At 37.5% G+C, this 20,494-nt stretch overlaps 1 protein-coding gene across 13 annotated transcripts in view; it reads right to left on the reverse strand.

The window, feature by feature from the left end:
* Window positions 1–20,494, reverse strand: part of LOC115452540 (spectrin beta chain) — a 60,811-nt gene that overhangs the window by 17,541 nt on the left and 22,776 nt on the right. For 12 of the 13 annotated variants that reach the window (XM_030181202.2, XM_030181185.2, XM_037437476.1 and 9 more), the window contains exons 2-14: window positions 9,513–9,686; window positions 6,513–6,664; window positions 5,238–5,411; window positions 4,712–5,000; window positions 4,205–4,376; window positions 3,817–3,945; window positions 3,372–3,584; window positions 2,885–3,082; window positions 2,296–2,425; window positions 1,798–1,947; window positions 1,100–1,239; window positions 671–795; window positions 183–313 (exon numbers count right to left, since the gene is read on the reverse strand). In XM_030181202.2, coding sequence (XP_030037062.1) covers window positions 183–313; window positions 671–795; window positions 1,100–1,239; window positions 1,798–1,947; window positions 2,296–2,425; window positions 2,885–3,082; window positions 3,372–3,584; window positions 3,817–3,945; window positions 4,205–4,376; window positions 4,712–5,000; window positions 5,238–5,411; window positions 6,513–6,664; window positions 9,513–9,648 — 2,139 coding nt within the window. In that variant the 5' untranslated portion in view covers window positions 9,649–9,686. Of the gene's footprint in view, window positions 1–182; window positions 314–670; window positions 796–1,099; window positions 1,240–1,797; window positions 1,948–2,295; window positions 2,426–2,884; window positions 3,083–3,371; window positions 3,585–3,816; window positions 3,946–4,204; window positions 4,377–4,711; window positions 5,001–5,237; window positions 5,412–6,512; window positions 6,665–7,509; window positions 7,733–9,512; window positions 9,687–20,494 lie in introns of those variants that run through there. The other variant, XM_037437473.1, reaches the window with a different exon arrangement.

The raw sequence follows: 20,494 nt of genomic DNA on the forward strand, positions 1-20,494 counted from the left end.
GCTCTGGATAAGTAGAATCGACACTATATTATTTTAAACTGATACAATCTGAGAATGGGTATTACGGTATAATACCGCGAGCATGACTTCAGGGCAAATATAAAACACTCCAACCAGATATAACGGTGTGTTGCTATGCAGTGGGATTCTAGAATAAATATAAAACTGATATAAGTTGGTACCTGTATGCGGTCCGCGCCGAAGTGTCCCTGCGAGATGAGCTCGTCGCCGACGGCCGCGACGCTCATGAGCTGCGGCTCGTGCGCCTGCATGTCCGCCTCCAGCGCCTTGTGCTTCGAGATCAGCAGGTACACTGATAAAAAGACATTAATGAGATTTTTGAAGGCTTTTTGTGCAACAACTTATTACAAGCTATTTATTTGCCGACATTTCAGATAATTTAAATTATTTTCACGGGTTTAAATTATGATCTATATTTTTGTACAATAAAAACACTTCAAATACACTAAAATTCAAATTGTAGTATTCATTCTTTATTTCAATGATTTATTTACTAATAAAATTCTCCTTAATTTACCTTCAGATGATAACACAAGCCATATGTTGAATAATATCAAGATTTCGTTTTCAAAAATAGAACTATATTCATATATCGATATCAAAATTCGTTTAAATAATCTATAAATTTAAACTGTTAATGTACACTAACCGGTAGTAAGATCGTGTCCAATATCGTCCACGGAGACGATCTGCTCCTTCTCCTTGATCCAGTTCTCCTCATCGGCCATGTCCCAGTAGAACTGCCACAGCTTGCGGCTGTCTTCCAGACGCTTTCTGTACGAACATAAATAATTATCCTTGTATATAGTACTTAATAAAAAATGAATTATAAATCTTTAATCGATTAGTATCGATATTTTACTCGATAAAAACCCCTAATCGTAAGCAAACTCAAATCAATTCATTCCTGTAAGTTTAATCCACCTCGGTCAATTTTAGCACACCAAATAAGATTGAAAGCTCTTAAAAAACTCAAGTATATTGAAAAAGTGACGTCAATTTGCTTCTCTTTATTGACGCATCAAACAATTTAAAACCTGCACAAAAACAATAAGTCTACAAATCGTCTGTATCATACCTGCGCTCGACGGCGAGGTGCACAAGCTCTGCGTACGCGTTCTCGAGCTGGTGAATGCGATCGACGGTGACGGCCGGGTCGCACGGACGGTAGCCGCCCTCCTCCTGCTCCAGGAACCGCTGCGACTGGCCCACCACCACCTGCGCACAAACAGTTACCATTATGGAGCTATTAACGACGGTAGAACAGGTTAACTATCTAATAGTAAGTATAGATTTTTTTATAGAAAAACGATGAAGTGTCTCCACTACACTTAATGGTACGTGCAATATCGCCAGTCGATACAATTATGCCGGCCAAATTTGGAAACGAAAAAGAAAGAAATAACAATAGATATACTAAGTGAATTTGACGATTAAAATTTATATAGTGTTATCTATGTTGATATAATAAAATGACATCAAGAGAGAACAATTTATAGCGTATAAGGTAACAGGAAAAATTTATATGCAACATAATCTGAAAAAACAGGATATCCTTAAAATAACCTAACACTTTTTCAATTGGAAATCATGCTTAGTCACATCTTCTACATCTAAATTCGACTGCCATTAAACCTATTGACCTTCAGATTTTATCAAAATTGAGTAGGTATCTAATGTAATTATACCATTTTTAATTATTTCATAAACAGCAATACATGTAACGCTATAGAAAAGTTGCAATAACTATCGGTACAATAAATCAATGTAATTTACCTTGACGCGTTCGCCGAGTACATTGATGTCGGCCTCGACGAGAGCGTGCTTCTGGAGTAAGTCTTCGACGCCCATCAGATGCTTGCCGTAGTCGTCCGTCAGCAAACGCATCTTGATCTCTTCCATCGAGTCAAGGATGTATAGCATTTCCTATATATGACAACGACAATAAAATAAATACAAAATATACATATTAGATATTTTTTGAGAAAAGTAGAGCAGTAAAATATTTTTATACCCCTTTTCTTTATTCAGGAATGGGCAGCGGTGTAAAACACATTTCGCCAACTATGTTAGGTTCCATGTAATCGTTGGCGGGTCTGTTGCCATTTATTGGGCACATTTCCCGACTCTGGACTGAAAAACCTATATCACTTTACCCGACCTGGGATTCGAACCCGGAACCTCAGCGCGATAGTCACACCGCGCTCGCAATACAATTACGACACCGAGGCAGTAGTGCTAGATACATAGCGGTAGTGCGAGTGGTGCACGTGCCTGGAAGTTCTGCTGCAGCTGCAGCGAGAGCTCGAGGCGCGCGCGGCGGGCGCGCAGCAGCTCGAGCAGGTAGGCCCACAGCCGCAGCACGTTGTCGCGCCGCGCGCACACGCGCTCCATGTCGTGGTACCTGCGCACACGCATACTCTAAATCAAACCTTATCACCATACTTTTTTATACTGGACATAGAAAAACTAGAAAACCTACAATTAATTTAGAAACAGTACAATACAATACTCAATTTATAATAAAAGAAATAAAAGATAGTAAATCGGCTAAGAAAATGTATGAGGGATGAAATATCTTAAATACATGTAAAAATTGATTGAGCTAACCATAGTTTTAAGCAACTTTAATTTCCGAACACTTATTGTAAGTGGACATCTTGTCTTTAATGAGTAAATAAATCTCTAAACCCAAATTATTAGGTGTTAAGACTTATAAAAAAAAAACAATCTAGATACTGCAGTGTAATTTGATACCACCAGTGTGTTCCAATTAAAACATATAACTGTAGCATAGTAGTGCCACAAACCCTCAAAAAACCTTCCATAAACAACATGATGCCGCTTCAAGAGCACTACTCACCTCTCAGCCTGTAGTTCGGAGCACACCGCGACGACGGCTTGCACTCGCTCCTCATACGCGAAGATGTCGGTCTCGATGGCCTCGTGTTTCTTCGCGGCTGCCTCCACGGCGGCGAGGTCGAAGCCGAAGTTGTCCTGGCTGACCAGACGCTGATTCTCCGACAGCCATGTCTCTCGCATCTGAGCTTTGCGGTTGAATCTGTAGGATACATGTAATTATTATAGAAAAAAATAAGAATTGTTACATTATTATAGGAGTACCATTTTCTTATACAGACATAAAAAGAATGCGAGAATTAATAAGGTACCTAATATATAAAATTCTATCCCCCTTCTTTCCGGTAAAAATGTCTCCAACACATTATCTACTCCTCTAGCCTTGTGTATGCATTCTTATGGATGGTAGAGATCTCTACTGTCAGAAAATCTTTGCCATTCCAATCAATTGCTTGTTTACCCGATGTCTATTATAACATAAGCTACTTCACCTGGCGGCCAGCTGCTCGAGCTTCTCCTGGCGGATGAGCTCCTCCCTGAGCGCGAGTTCGCGTTCGTGTTCTGCCTTCTCGAGCCGCTCCCAGGCGCGGTTGATGTCGTGGATCATGCGGCCCTCGCGCGGCGTGTACGGCTTCTGGTTCGCGGCGCGCATGCGCGACTGCAGTGTGAACAGCAACACCTCCAGGTTGCCTTTCTCCACGAACCTGGGGAAAAAAAACAATTTATTTTTTTATAATGAAAGATTTTTTTTTTTTAACTTGATTGAATGTATATAAAATAGTGAGGATGCTTATGTATCAGGAAAGGACACTGGTACAAATAGTACCTATTCTTATAACATATTCCCAGTTGATTCCATAACCATTACCATTTCATATACACTATTTCAACACAATCAGTTTTGACCGAAGTAAAATAGATAACTGTCCCACTCACTTCGGTGGTTTTTCCACGGTGCGGTAGTTGGCGAATTGTATGAGCTGTTGACGCACGCCCTCGAGGGAGTTCGCGAAGGTTCTGTCGCCCAACGCTTCGATAGTACGCTCGATCCATTGCAACAGGTCACTGGAATAAATAATGCAACATTAGACTACATAAACTTGTGTTTTAAGAATCACAGTAAAAGTAAAAAATATTAACAACTCTTTATGTACCATGGCAAAGCAACCACAACGGACTACACCTACGATTATAATATGTACAATGATACTATTCCCACCAGCTCTACACAAAGCTTACCCCATCGGTAGCAAGAATAACGTTGGCCCCTCTTACTAGATATATGCGACTGCTATCTAGTCAAATAGAGAACAGTATTCCGTACCTGGTGAGCGACTCGTATTCATGCATCATCTTGTCGTTCTCCATGGCGATGCCGACCACCTTGCCGATCCTCTTGCCTTGCACCGTCTCCTGCTTCATCTTGCTGAAGTAGTGGTAGTACGTGACCACGTAGGTGATGATCGACTTCTCGTCGGGGTGGTCGACGGCGATGTCTATAAAACAATTACAAATTTACTTCTCTCAACTCTATCTAAAATTGATTGTATATTATGAATAATACAGAATACTACGTAACTTAAAATTAAATATAAGCAGCAAAATGAGTAATCTACACTTAATAATAATAATGTGCTCAATTTTATTATACAAAAAGATTGAAGATGTTCCTCTCACTGAAGCCGTAGAGACTCTACACGAAGCAGACAGTATGTCTGGTTTTCTACCATGTACAATGTACTTTGTACATATACTGTATAATCTATTCCAAAAATTAATCATCTCCAGCAATCCAGAAATCACTTCAAACAACACGCAAAAGAAAACCCACCTTCAGCGTCCAACAGCTTGGTGAGTCCGAGTTTCTCCTCAGCAACATTGAACGCATTGTTCAGGTTGTGTATCGGATTGCTCCTGTGAAGCTTCTCGAACTGTATCAGATCGGGCCTGTGCTTGTGTATGATCGCGTTGAACGCGAGCCCGTCGCGCCACGACGTCGTGAAGTTGCGCACGTTCACGTTGTTGTATCCGGCGGTTTTCATTTGACACCACAGGAGCAGGGCGTCTTTGGCCGATTTCGTCTCTTTGTTGTCGGTTTCTTCGATTGTTATGTCTTGAATCTGTTGGGGCAAATAAGGGGTTAGATTTTAATTCAACACCAATGTTATTATTATTTTAAGGTCTTGATGTGTTTGTCACAGTTAGTTACTAAATTTTTTTGAATGTAGTTTAATTTTATAGCGAAACAGTAGGTCTTTTTATTTTTTTTTTAAGATTCATTGAAATGTAGATTTAGGTTTATATATAAAATAAAAAAAAATAGAATACAGAATATCACAAATGAGAGACGAACATACCTGGAAGCGCAGAATGATGGTCCAGATCAGTCCAAGGTTGAGCCTCGGGTTCCCGTCGACGATGTCGTGGGAGCCCATGTTCTCCAAATGCACGCGTTGTTCGCGCAGGAACTGCAGCGCTTTGTCAACGTTCTCCAGGCAATGAATACGCATCTTGCCTTTGGTGGGACGGGGCTGTTAACAAAATATATCCAGTGTAATTTCGAAATGGTCAATAATCACAACTATGAATACGTAGTAATAACCATTGCTTAATCATAATTATGATTATAGTGTTATTAATATAATAAAATTAACTAGTGTCCAGTGTTTTTAATATATTTGTAAGACGTATACACATAATTTTATTTTTCTGCCCTCCTCTATATGAACTTTAGTTATGACAAATCTCACAAAAAACTAACGTGAAGTACTTAGTATAAGTACCTATGCTATTGTTACTGTACTAATAAATATGGGTAAAAAGCAAAAGCTCTTATTTTTTTTTCATCGTGGACATTTAAATGGACGAGTGTGATTAGATATTTATCAATAGGTAGAATACGTGCTTGGTTTCCTTTTATCAATGACATTTTTTTTACCTCTACACACTACTAATTGAACTGTTGTAACATTTTAAAAAACATGATTATCTCATCAGTAATACTAAACTGGATTCTTTTACTATAACATTAAATTCTTATTAAAAAAATCGTGACTTAATTTAAATCTACAATGGAGGTTGATCTTATTCTTCTGATACGTTCAATTCCAAGTATCAAATGAACTGCAAAGCATGAGCAGTTTTATTGGATTCATATTTAAACACCTGACTAGCGCCAATGTCTTATGGCCATTGTTTAATAAAAACAATTTAAGTTGCAACCATAGCATTCTGTAAACTAGAATTTGCATTTCACGCTCCAATTTCAGTTTGTGTGCGACTAATTTTAACGCGGCAGCCATGAGCCGAATGTTATATTTTGAACCATCGCGTACGTTACCATTGTTTAACCAAACAAACAGTTATTTAAATGGAAACTGTAAATAAAAATGTATACACCAATAGGAAAAGAACATATTTTCGTTTCAGATCAATATTATATCACTACCACGAGGACAAAATAATTTATAAGGATATAGTAAATACATAGACTTTGATTTTGGCGCGAACACTAACTGAAATAATTGTCTATTAAACTTATTTTTACAAATAGATATTTGTTTATCCTGTTAAAATTGATTAAATGATTGATAATGATGATAAGTGAAAGTTAGATAAAGCGGTATACACACCAGCCTCTCTCCAGACAGCACCTCCAGCAGCTTGATCAGCATTTTGCCGTCTCTCATGTCCACGTACAGGTCGCCGATGCGGCACCCGACGCGGACTAAATGAGAGTTCACCCATTTTTGAAATGTCTTCTTCTGTACGCTCTCTCGTTCGTCTGGCAAAAGAACAAGTGGATTATTATTCACATTTGCTTTCATTGGATATGATATTCATTGATTAAAATTCAGATACAGCAATAGATTTGTAAATAAAGGCGAATGTAAACAATCGATGTACTGAAATGGATATGTGCCCTGCGACATACTGTATACGTGTGAATTAAATCCACTACAAATTAGTAAACAATGCACGGACCTGTAAGACCAAAAAAATAGTGCACGTAAAGCACGCTCATTTATTATAGGTGAGGAAAACACTTTATAGAAAAACAGTAGGGAATGTTAACACAATAACCGCCAGTGAGGTCGACCGCGGCGCGGCGACCAAATCGCGTGTGTTGAAGTCGGCCACTCCTGGACTGATGATGCCGAGCCGTCGGGTGATGCCCGCCCGTCCGGAGTCGCCATCGCTATTGTAATAACTTACAACAAGACAATACGGCCTAGGTGTTGTGTTCGGAAAATAATATGCGTAATTCGAGATGAGGATCGGATTGCGATTCGCACGCTTCAGAGCGGAAAGACATGGTCCTAGATGTGCGGGATGTTGTGTTGGCAATATTGTTCTTACATCCCACTCGTAAGGCATCCCATATCGATCAAACTTCAATGTACCGACACAGCACTACTAAAAACAACACTAAATTCCACGAAATTGACACATAAATTGTAGCCAATTATCTACATAGTTAAATCGATTAACTTAAACCGATCGAACAAACAATTATTCCCAACGGCACATAACAATAATGCACAATATTTTAACACCGCACCAATAAAAACTATTATTATCAACGCGTGAACAAACGATGATAAATCACAAATGCACAACACAACTAACCTCGTAGTTCAATCACAACCTTATCATAATACACTTCCAAACCGGGCACTTCTATGTCTACACCTTTTTTTATTAGATCGTAACACTCGGTGGATGTCATGTCGCCAGCAGCCAGAGGCGACTGAAACATGGCAGCATCAAGCGAAAGACGGGAGGAATTAGAGCGACAAAATTCAACTGCTCACTGGACAAGGATATTCGATACGAACGCAACAGATGTCGACAACTTTAGGACCGGTTTTATTAATTAATACTGATGCCCTCTAACATCACGCATTCTGTATTAAAAATGAATAGTTAGCAGTTATATTTGGGTAATAACAAGAAAATGTGTCGCTAAGCGACTATCTTTCTGCCGGTACACGTCAGCCTCGAGATTCGATTGGCCAAGCGAGAAAATTCGTGAGTTAGATAACAATCTTTACAACACTGATAAAAGTAATACCAAAACATTCAACTGATTATTTTAGAAGACAGTGGAGATGTTTAAATGTAAAATAATGAATCGGATTCAACCGATGGTTGATGAGCCCTTTGATTAAATAAGGAAAAACGGAAGTTATGGTAAATGCAAATTCATGATAAGCTTACATTGTAATATATAAAGTAGAAGTGTTTAATTAAAATGAGTTAGTCAAGGCCCCGGTGGACATACCTCTGCCATTATCGTCTACTTCAACAATAGGATCTATTAATTCAATGTTTTTGTAAGATAAATCAGCTTGTACTGCACAGTTCAATAAACTATTAGACTATTATTTGGAATGCCTTAAACAAACCTGTTTCGAATCGTTTTGTAACGATTCTTACAAGTAATATTTTATCTTTATTTCTTCGTTGTTAACAAATACCGTATCATAGTCGTATTTACTCCTTATCAGGACTTGTATTACTGGTGAGGTGACACACATTCGAACAGCTATACATCTATACATCAATATCAAATGGATTGAAAATATGTCTAAGGAATAAATCAACAAACAACATCTAATTGTAGGGATCACACCACTGATAACTAGATAGATACGAGATATTTAAACTCTACATGAGACCAGCTAACATTTTCGTCAATCATAATGGTTTTAGTGTTCATAGCAGTAGAGGGAAAATTACAAAAAGTACCGCATTGAGGAGACACGTGTTCAGTATAATTTATCCCATATTTTACTTGCCGTAAAACGCGTCAAATAGAGTTATTAACCAGAACACGAAAGACCAGAATGATAGTATATTCAAACATCATAATATAGGGTAGCGTCGACTAGAGCAGAATCATGGCGCATCGAATCGAATCGCATTTTTTGTTTGCGCAATCATTCTTCAGTGATCAAACGTTGATAGTTCTTAAAATACTATTATTTTCTAGGATCTACGGCGCCTAATTTGACTTGTATTAAATCTCAAAAGTGGAAAACTAGGTCTTATAGGTCAAGTCGTGCATTAAAAATTTCCTAGAAAAAATCTTAATAGGAAAATAAATTAAACAGGAGTGATATGTACCAATAGTTTAGTTCTTTTGCTGTCCTGTAAACCGATGTTTGTCCCTTACGACATTTGAAATTTCCAACGGCGATATAGCAAGCGATATAATACTACTCGATTTGACTCCAGAGGGTCTACTTCCAAAATCAAAATCCGTAGTTTCGGATGACGGATCGCACATTTTGTTACTAGTGTTACGAATCCGATGACGGATCGACGGATCCGATCGGTTCATCGCTTCAGATATAGAATTTGTAAGAACTTATACGATCCCTTTTTAAAACTATCTGCGAGGACAAAGATCCACTGCTTTCTCCAAAAAAAAAATATCCTACGGGTTATTGATCCTATCACTAAAGTAAGATACAGAACCGTGACGGATCCGAATAATTTGGTAGTCAAGATAAATCCGAAGTTCGTCGTTTCTTCGTTTTGGACCGACGTTTCGACGTTCGTTTCAAAATAGACCCTCACAGGAGCCTCGTCGACACTATCAATATGTAAAGAAAATCTTACGTTACCTGCAAGCGCTTTAATGCGCGATCGTTCGTAGAGCCTCGACGATGAATTTCCGCCGTCGTACTCAAACTCATCGATGATCTCTTGGCCGTGGCCGATGGACGGGTCCCAGCGGGACACCGATATGTCGGTCGTCATCGCGACCAACCACTCCTCACCGCGCCACGCTCAAATGTCTGTCAACAAAATAATAACATTCATTATAACTAATCAATGATATTAATTCCCTAAACGCTGTACCGGATTAGCGTGGCCGGATTAAAATTCACGGTCTATTAAAAAGGGATAGTCTTTCCCCAGTGATGAGACAGCATTTTAATAAATTCATTTGGCTCCTTACATAGTTAAATGTTAATGATGTTTCACACGTGTGATTAGTAAGTACTCATCTATATAGGTTGTAATTTAAGTTAAGCATTTGTCTATGAACTGTTAGTGTGTCATTAAGTAAATAAATAGTTCATCAGGACATTAATAAGTTATGATAATATACCTATATTCACTAAAGTCTTATTGAAACCCCTGTACTAAAAGAGAAAACTTAAAACATCCCCATTCGGATTACATCAATTAATTCCAATTGTCTTCACTCTACAGTTGGTAACATTTATTATTGCAGTGGACAAGAACATTCGATGAAAGCGTGATCACAGCATTATTATGAAATGGCGAATTTATGATTCAATTAAAATACCATTATTAAGCACGAATAGCATTCTCACGGACAAGTCATAAATCATTATTGGTGCGATGTATACGGTAGCTTTTTGGGTCAACGAACTATTGAAATCCTGTTAATGTAATTACCTACATCGGAAAATGATAGTGCATTTTAAATCGTATTTGCGCTACATTCATGCGAACATGTGAAACGCGCTTAGGTACTTTCGGTTGATAACAATTGAATTTTCCCAAATTACATTTAAAATAAAGGTAATTGCACCTTATCAAGTCATTCATAAAATCACTTTGTAATTTATAACAATCATTGTTTCTAGGGTTGCTAAATTTTATTTCCCGTTTATTATGTAGTTAATGATTCATCAATACAAATTTAAAATAAAATAAAGATACAGAAATCACGCGTAATAAATACAATAAAGCAACAAACCACCCATTTCTCTATAATTAAGATATTTTTTAAATTGCACAAGCGTTCTGTATATTTTTTTAAATGACATCATAGTACGTACGATAAGATTAGATAAATTTTCAAGAGGCTACGTAGCTGCACCCATACTCAGTATGTGCTTAGCTGAATCGAACATTGAAATCAAAACAGCGGGGTAGAATAAAAAAATTGTGGAATGTTATGACTAGGTTTAAAATAAGATACGATTTTGGCTGTCAAAACATGGTAAGAGTCACTAAGAGTCAAGATATATGATAAAGCAGTCAACGATAAAAATGTGTAATCCAAAACTGATTAATTCAACTGAATCATTTTAAGATTGAGTTAACAATTTAGTATATTTTTGTTTACGACTCGGATATGATATCATTGAGATAAAAAAGCATTCTATTTTTGTCTCCTTATTCAGACCGAATAACCTTTTATAAACCAAAACCATCATCATGACATTTAGATCCGTAAGTCAGACTGTTTTCTAGTCTGATTGGACATGAGCTAGTATTTCTAAAAGTAGATTACAGAACACTATGTACCTAAGACCTGAGCGACAAATCTAGACAAGAAGCGTTTAGAGCCATTACTCTAATTGGTGCAGATGTTTGCTAAGATTTCTTAAGCTTTTACCGTTATTAGCGATTGGATGTCAGTACTAAGTACCTTTCAAAACGAAAGACAAACAAACACGTAACGCCATTATCCCTGAAGGCGTGGGTAGTTTTGCAACCAGGGCACCAGCTTTTCCATCTGTGTGTTCCATCTCTTGATGTGATAGGTGGCAAGCTTATCGCCATATCTTGCGCTGAACATCCAATATCACCGCCCGAACCGGGATTCAAACCCGGGACCTTGGAGCCGTGTCGTGCCATGCACGCAATACAACTACTCCACCGAGGCAATCAAAATTATTCAGGGAATACAAAGTGACCGCACTAAATTTCTGAGAATTTGTAGCCTGCAATATTTTATACAAGGCCTATATACCCAAGACGAATATTGTTATTTCTTTTAAATCCTGATAGACATTTGATCCTGGAATTATTAACTCTATGGCAAAGATTTAGCATCTATTATCTTAAGTGATTTGCGCAGTACCTACATAGCCGACTGCAGAGCAAATACTTTGTAATGCAAAGTACTTGCTCTTGAACAGGGTTTGGCGCCTATCACACAAGCGTCTCGTTCCGCATTCGTCTCATCGTAGTTTCGAAACTAATCATTCATAATAAACGAATTACCGATTGTCCCCATTAATACTACGTGCTACCAATAAACAGCCAGTATCGATATCTACGCATCGATTCGAACAATTTCACAAGAATAGAGATTACCAACGTCTGCACGGCACTAGACGTTGCGTTACGTATGATTCATCGTCCAAATGTGTACACGAATCCGTTACTATACTATTTTCATGTTTATGAATAGCATTCCTTTGATTAATCTTCTGTATAGCTCTCTGTTGCGTGGAATACTTGATTGTGGGTACGAGTGTTACAAAAGGCAAAATTATAGTTTTTTTCTATAGGACGAAACAAAGCATTATAATTCTTAAATATAGTAGCTGAAAAACTATACTGTGTAATGTCTACATTTCAATGGAATAAGGTCAGAAAAAAATCATGGCAATAAGGGAGACGTTCCACCCAGACACATTAACGGCGTTACGTCATAAGGCCTAAAAATAAAAGTGTCCTTCAACCCTTAAACGCAATAGTGCTTCTTGGAGGTACGAACATTGGTCAAAACACTCAGACGGATTTTTCTATACAAACATACAACCTAGTACTTCTAACCTCTGTTTCTATTTGAGATTAAATATTTATCACCATTTATAAAAATCACTTTTATTATAATTTTCTCCAGTAATTATACAACTTCTCAAAAAAATTTATTCGCTTACATGTTCGTAGAATTTGGTATTTCTGGGTTACATACAATTTAATTTACATAAAATAATTTATAGCAAAAATTTCCGTGTAACATTTTTTCCACCTACCAAAACTTACCTACAAATAAGACAAAAAATACAGATAAAAGATAACCCATAAAAGCAACGCTACATTTTTATGGTTCAATCAATACCATAAAACATTTACGATCAATCTTATTCGTAGTCAGTATAATTTGGTACATCGACGTTACATATAATAGATACGTCAATGGCTGTGACCTTCTAGTACAATAGCCCAACTTTGCGCACGAAGGTCTATCACATAATGATTCTGATCAGCATTCTTTTATATTAAAATATATAAATGACTAAAATGATAGTAAATGTCAATCGAAAAATCAAGACTAATGTGCTTTCTCGGATAATTTCAAGTTAGTGTGGCCAGTTGACACGCCAATAGTAATAATCTATACTATTATATAAAGCTGAAGAGTTTGTTTGTTTGTTTGTTTGTTTGTTTGTTTGTTTGAACGCGCTAATCTCAGGAACTACCGGTCCAAACTGAAAAATTCTTTTTGCTTTGGATAGCCCTTTGTTCGTGGAGTGCTATAGGCTATATATCATCACGCTATACCCAATAGGAGCGGGGCAGTAATGGCTAATCTCAGGAACTACCGGTCCAAACTGAAAAATTCTTTTTGCGTTGGATAGCCCTTTATTCGTGGAGTGCTATAGGCTATATATCATCACGCTATACCCAATAGGAGCGGGGCAGTAATGGTTAATCTCAGGAACTACCGGTCCAAACTGAAAAATTCTTTTGCGTTGGATAGCCCTTTGTTTGTGGAGAGCTATAGGCTATATATCATCACGCTATATTCAATAGGAGCGGAGCAGTAATGGCTAATCTCAGGAACTACCGATTCGAACTGAAAAAATATTTTTGTGTTGAATAGTCCTTTGTTTATGGAGTGCTCAAAGTTATATATCATCACGCTATGACCAATAGGAGCGGAGCAGTAATGGCTAATCTAAGGAACTACCGGTTTCAACTGAAAAATTCGTTTTGTGTTGGATAGCCCTTTATTTGTGGACCGCTATAAGCTATATATCATCACGCTATGACCAATAGGAGCGGAGCAGTAATGGCTAATCTCAGGAACTACCGGTTTGAACTGAAAAAATATTTTTGTGTTGGATAGCCCTTTGTTCCTGGAGTGCTATAGGCTATATAGCATCATGCTATAACCAATAGGAGCGGAGCAGTAATGAAACATGTTGCAAAAACGGGGAAAATTATGAGTTTTGAGAGCTTCCGTTGCCTGCGCTGCGTAAACGGCTAAAGTTATGCAACAATGATGTATGACGGGATTGTTTCACTTAAAAAGTTCTAAATAATATAACAAAAGTCCCCCGCTGCATCTGTCTGCCTTAACGTGTTAAACTCAAAAACTACCTAACGTATTAAGATGAAATTTGGTATGGAGACAGTTTGAGACCCTGGGAAGAACATAGGCTCCCGGGAAACTACTATTTTTATAACGGAAAACTTTAGCCTGAAAAACTTTATAACGCGGGCGGAGCCGCGAGCAAAAGCTAGTCTATATATATAAAAATGAAACCTATTTCCCTTGATCACGCCATCACGCGTGAACGGCTGGACCGATTTCACTATTATTTTTTTTGTTGTGTTTTTTATTGTCAGGAGAAGGATCTTATGAAAGAAAAAATTAAGGAAGTTGAGCGGAACGTTAGAAAATTTAAGAAAAGTTAATTTTAAACGATTGACAGAATGCGCGCTGCCAATTCATAGTTAAGACGGGACAACGTCTGTCGGATCAGCTAGTTTAAAATAAAATTAGATAAGAGTATTATAAATTTCTGTAACAAAAATACGGTGCTGGAACAAGTGGTAAATCCAATCAAAAAGTCCGTTTCCAATTAAAAAGAAGGCATGTATCTAAATAAAGACACTTACAGAAAGCTATTTATAAAAATAACATACGAAAAAGGTGACGAAAATAATAATAAGTCCAACTAAAAATGAGTCAATGAACGAATATAATTTTAGTACGAATTGCAATCATGATATTCCCGGTGTTCTCAGGCGATGCTATTTACAAACATTTGCGTAAGCACAATAATAAAAACTTCGTTTTTCACACAATTTTTAGCCACGTGTAAGTACATCAACAATGAAACCGTGAGAAATTCGTGATTCCGGACAAGTTTTTTTAAAGCAAACAAGAAGTTTTGCAATGATTCATTTTCTCTCATCATTTTGTTCCTAAGTTTTTAAATTAATTCAACGTTTAGAACAAAAATAAATTATTTAAATTTCGAATTTTCTCTTGGTCGCGCCTTTTTATCCCCGAAGGTGTAGGCAGAAACACAACAGAGCGTGGACCCACTTTTAGCCGTGCGTATTCGGCCCCATGATGTGATAGGGGTAAATCCTATCGGCGTATCAGGCACAAACTCCAGAATCCGGGTTGACACTGAGTAGAAGAACCCAAAACTTCAACATTATTGTAGTAAAGTTTTTTACTTAGCTCTTTAAAGATGTTTAAAAATAAACCTCCATAATAAGCATTGAAGAGGTAATTTATAACGTAGCAATGTCGTATCTTAATAAAATAACTAGGGGTTAGTAATAATAAAACAAAGCCTGACATCAATTATATTCATTTAAAAACATTTCTATTCCGTGTAAAACCTATATATATTTGAAACAACGTAAATCCAATGATTTAATAGCAATCACATTTCTCTATATCTCATTAAAATACGCACGCCACAGAGAACCGTTTTAATCCAATCAATACGTGCGACGCGACGCGCGGCGCACTACGACAATGCATTACATAAAATGTGGACAAACTGTAGCACGAAACGAACGGGAAACACAAAAGTCGAACAAAGCTAAGTGTAATGGGCAAGGCGGCGCGGCCGTTCACCCTTGCCACCATGCCACCAGACACCGCGACGGCACTCCATAGCAGTCCACCATTAAATAACCATGACTGAACGTGATTACCGCCGTACGGAGAAACTGTTCTCGAGTTTCCAATAACGTGTACTTCATTAATTTTAATCAGAGCTGACATTTCTGAAAGCGTTTTATTAAAAACTTTATTGGATGGAATTACGTAGGATGATTGCCTATGCACTAAGAAAACGATAGCACTACGTATCATCGTAACGTTCCTCTTCCACAATTCTTACCTTTTATATTAAAATTTCCTAACTCAAATCATACCCTGTGCCAATGAACGCCCAGTATGAAACATATACATATATGCCTTTATAGATCAACGCCTCTTATTGGTTTACGATATATTGCTAGAGTTGATATAAACGAAGCTAAATTATATTCCGAAAAGAATGACAAAGCAAACAAACAAGGCTACACATCGCGCCTGAAGCGTTCGACCTTTGACGTCAATAAAGTCGGCGGCAAGGGAGGCTCCTACGAGCCACCACCCGAAACTGAGATATCGAGTTCGTGAATCAAGACGAAAAGGTCAAAGTCATTCGTTCCACAGCACTAATGAAAGCACTCAACGTACACAAGAAAAGATTGATTCAATTGAAAAAGTATCGGAGAACAATGAAATCAGAGCAACAATGAATTGTTTTGATCAGAAGCGAATATTACATCGGAGCTGAGGTTCTAAATTAGTTTTCGGAAGTTACACGCTTCTGATTAAATCATTGGTTCAAATGTTATGCATATTAAATACATAAATTTGCAAGGCACTAATTAATACAGCACGGCAAATTTTCATAACTATGATAACAGAACCACAGTCGTTGAAATATATAACATAGAAACGTGACCAAAATTTTGCGTGATTTGATGGCATTAACAGTTTTACACACTCCATTAACTTAGAAAACTATATTTTTGGCTTGATTGAAAACACTTTCGAGAGTCCAGTTGCGTAATTCTCACGCCTAGTCACAAGTTTAATACTAAAAATAAAGTATCAATAAGGTATATTATCAAGCAGGTATCGGTCAGTCGTCAACGACCCTAATGCGACCGTCGCGAGTGCAAATAAAACCCGCGAAGGTTTCCCGCAATGTTTATCGCGTCATATAAACGAGCAGACGGCACGCCATGTCTGCAATGCGAGGGGACACGGCACCGCGTTCCGTTATAATATTAAATTGTAAAACTACTTTGGTCAACGGATATCCGAAATACTTAGTAAAGTGGGGACAAGGTACATTTTAATTAATCGGGACAGTTTGAGAGTTATAAACATTATATAATTTAACTTGTTATACTAGCGATGGTTACAATCGCATTTTTTATTAAGTTGGTTATCAAGACTGGGTATTCCATTACATTGAGGAAATCATTATAAACGAAGTCTTCAATAAATAAATTATAGAAAATCGATTAGCAAACGCGCCACGAGCACAATTCGATGAACCATTGGTATGATTTAGGGACGGCTCATTCCATTTATGGCGTACTTCCTTCGGTTTTCGTAACTTGTACATAAACTTTATGAAACGCATCGAAAGTAACTCACGTGGTTATGTCTACAGCACGTTTACTTTTTGTGTTATGTAAAACGCAACAAGAGCACGAGAGCAACCGTTATGTTCGCATTAGAGCCTGCTTCAGTATCAACACGGCACTAACTTTGTATTTTACTTTTTACTTCACTAGGAAGCGACTGGAATATTTATACTTTATGACATTTAGAAATGGTGTTTGACATACTTGTCTGCAAGCAATGGTATGTTCAGTTATGTTTCTATATACTGATTGGAGGAATTATCTTAAATATCATTTTACCACACATATCGCATAGGCCTGCCTTAACAGTGGACTTTCATCAAAATATGTAAAAAGTGCTATTCTACGTTGAAGGTAGGACGTAATAGCGTAGAGCCACTATCTAACAATACAAATTCCCTCGACGGCATTTTTTCCGAGAGGGTCATAAGAGTCGATTGCTCAGGTCTGTGGTAGGGTGCTTTGTACCGTCTACTACACGCACGATGAAAAACCCGGCATTGTGAGTCGCCCTTCCAAGTCGCTTTTCAGGAACAAATTATGTACTCACAATTAATAGAGTTCACGGGAACTCGCCGGCTTACTACACAACTATTTGTGCAAAAAAATACTACAAGGTTCTATGTAGTATTTTTTTGCACAAATTGAATTGTATATCACATGAATCTATGTCCTTTTCAATTAAAATCCCGAAAGATAAATAAAAGGGGAACCATTAATTATTGTCATTTCGAATTATTACCAACATAAAATTTACCTCACATTTTTCCAACATAAATAAAAATTAACATAGACCTTGTAGAAGTGAGCAAACGAATTATGCCTTATGAGAATAGCAATATTTCAACTAGGCAAAGTTTTAAACCGGTCCAAACTAGAACGTCAATTGTACACGATTCCAATGTTACGTAAACGCGAAATATCTTTTTGATAGCCGTACATAAATTACTATACGGTTATAATAGAAAAGTTTCCAAATTTTGGCGAGAACACCCTGAACGCTAGCCAAATAGTTTGTTAATATTTTACCTAAGAATATCTTCGACGCTAACAGATATCAATTGAAATAACGCTGTTTTACATTAATAAATTACAAACTTGAATAAAGCGAAAATGCCAGAACCTATGTTTTTATGTTTTTCATTGGCAAATATTACGTAAACAGTGCTGTGACCTCAATGTCCTACCAATCAAAGGAAATCTTAAGGTAAGTTTTTATACCAAAGTCGAGTCAAGCAAACAAATCACTCCGTGCATTTTAATGTTGCATTTACATAATTACAAAGTAACGAACGATGCATTAGAATTTTAAGTGCGAATACTGACTAAACTGGAACACATGCAAACAAGGTAAAAGGGGATACAAACAGCTGCCTAATCCTGGATTCTGGCGTAAATAAAATAACGCGAATTTGTCAATTTAACACATATATACCGAGGCGCAAGACAAATTATAGTTTAGGCTGATTAAAGCGTACACCTATTTTCACATGACAATATAAAGAAACATAAGATTCATCTTTATTACAAGTATCAGTATTCAAAATGCTAATCTCGAGCAAACGATGCCGTCAGCAAAAACTTCACACTACTAAAACATGCAAAACATAACTCATTCATGATTATGTGCATTTTCAATTCCCCTCAACAACCGCAGGAAACTACGCATGTCCTATCATCGGCATCCCATTAACTTTCAACTAACTCTTATTCACAACACAATAGAGTACATTTTAATGGTTGGAGAGTAACTGTATATTTTACGTACGGATGTAATATTTACGGTCCGTCACAGTCACAGCACGTCGAGTGCCGTCGTTTAACCCACTGCTGACTGCATCAGTATCAGCCACAGTTACACGTTTTGTTTGTTTTTATAATCAACCTTCAGTTTTTATTACGCTGTACCCATTTCTACTTTATAATAGTTTTGCGAAATCCTATGTTTATTTTGAACAGTTTCATTAACATTTTAACTGACCATTTAAGTTTTCTTTTTGCTTACTTATTACATCAATGTTCTAAATGTTATAAAATACTGTGATGACCAAAGTTACGTTTACTTTTCCTGTTTCCTTGCAATTTCAACCTTACATGCAATGACCAAATTCTACTTCAAATATAAACATCACGACCTTAAACGTCCAAATAGGAACGGCAAATAACATCCGCAGAGTCGTGATTTCTATCATCCGCCGAGAGCTTAGAGCTAAACTGTTTCTATACTTGGATATCTGTAATATAGTCATTAACACGGCTGAAGGGGTCTTGACTCGAGGCGAGATCGACTGAAATCTTCGCTGACGAGCTTTAAGCTGCGCCTTGAGATTTAAGCTTCAAGTGGTTTGATGAAGACTCTAATCTCAAGGGCGTCACCGCGACGAACGGGGCTGGGACTAGTCACGCTAATCACGAATAAGAGCCTGTACACAATAGTGGCGGAGTAAGTTCTAACAAAGAGCGCAAAGTAAAGACTAATGAGAATGCTTCTAGCTGGATTAAAGTAGCTTCATGCCAAATGGTACGAACGATGTAGTGCGAAACGAAACGAAACTAACAGGAAAAAGTTAATGTACACTACAAAAAACAGTTACGCTATGCGATGATACATGATATAAATAAACATGATAAGATACTACTTTCTTAATTTAAAAACCGATGAACTCTCGCCTTTATCCTATTACCTCCATCAGCTTTCACTTAGCAGTACGACAAACAACTCAATCAACGGCAAAATTGCCACTTAAATAGCAATCGCGATTCAATAAAATCCTCTTAAAACTGCAATCGCAAAAAGCGTTGGCGATAAACCGCGAGCGTAGAAACGCGAATCGGAACAGGTACGAGCGGACGAACTAACAGGCACTTCCCATGATGGTGCCGGTGCGCGGACGAATCCATTGACCCAAATATAGAACCGCGCCCGGAGTACCACCCGCGTACGTGGCGCGATTAACTTCAATAATGTTATCTAATGTTATACACGGCCAATAAATATTGGTTTGACACTAAACACTTCGGGAACAATCGTAAACGGTGACATCATTGCGATAGCGTTATTGGACATAAAATTGAAAAAATTATATCGGACGGATTGGAAGAAATTGGCCTGAATCTTGTGCAGTATTATCATCTCATTGCGAAATTTGGTAAACATGACCCCTCATATATTGGAGATTCAACTGGCGCCCATAATAATAATAATATCAGCCCTGTATTATATACTTGCCCACTGCTGAGCACGGGCCTCCTCTACTACTGAGAGGGATTAGGCCTTAGTCCACCACGCTGGCCTAGTGCGGATTGGTAGACTTCACACACCCTCGAAATTCCTATAGAGAACTTCTCAGGTATGCAGGTTTCCTCACGATGTTTTCCTTCACCGTTAAAGCAAGCGATAATACACAAAGAATACACACATAATTTA

Source organism: Manduca sexta, chromosome 11 (genome assembly GCF_014839805.1).
Source record: "Manduca sexta isolate Smith_Timp_Sample1 chromosome 11, JHU_Msex_v1.0, whole genome shotgun sequence".
Classification (NCBI taxonomy): Eukaryota; Metazoa; Arthropoda; class Insecta; order Lepidoptera; family Sphingidae; genus Manduca; species Manduca sexta.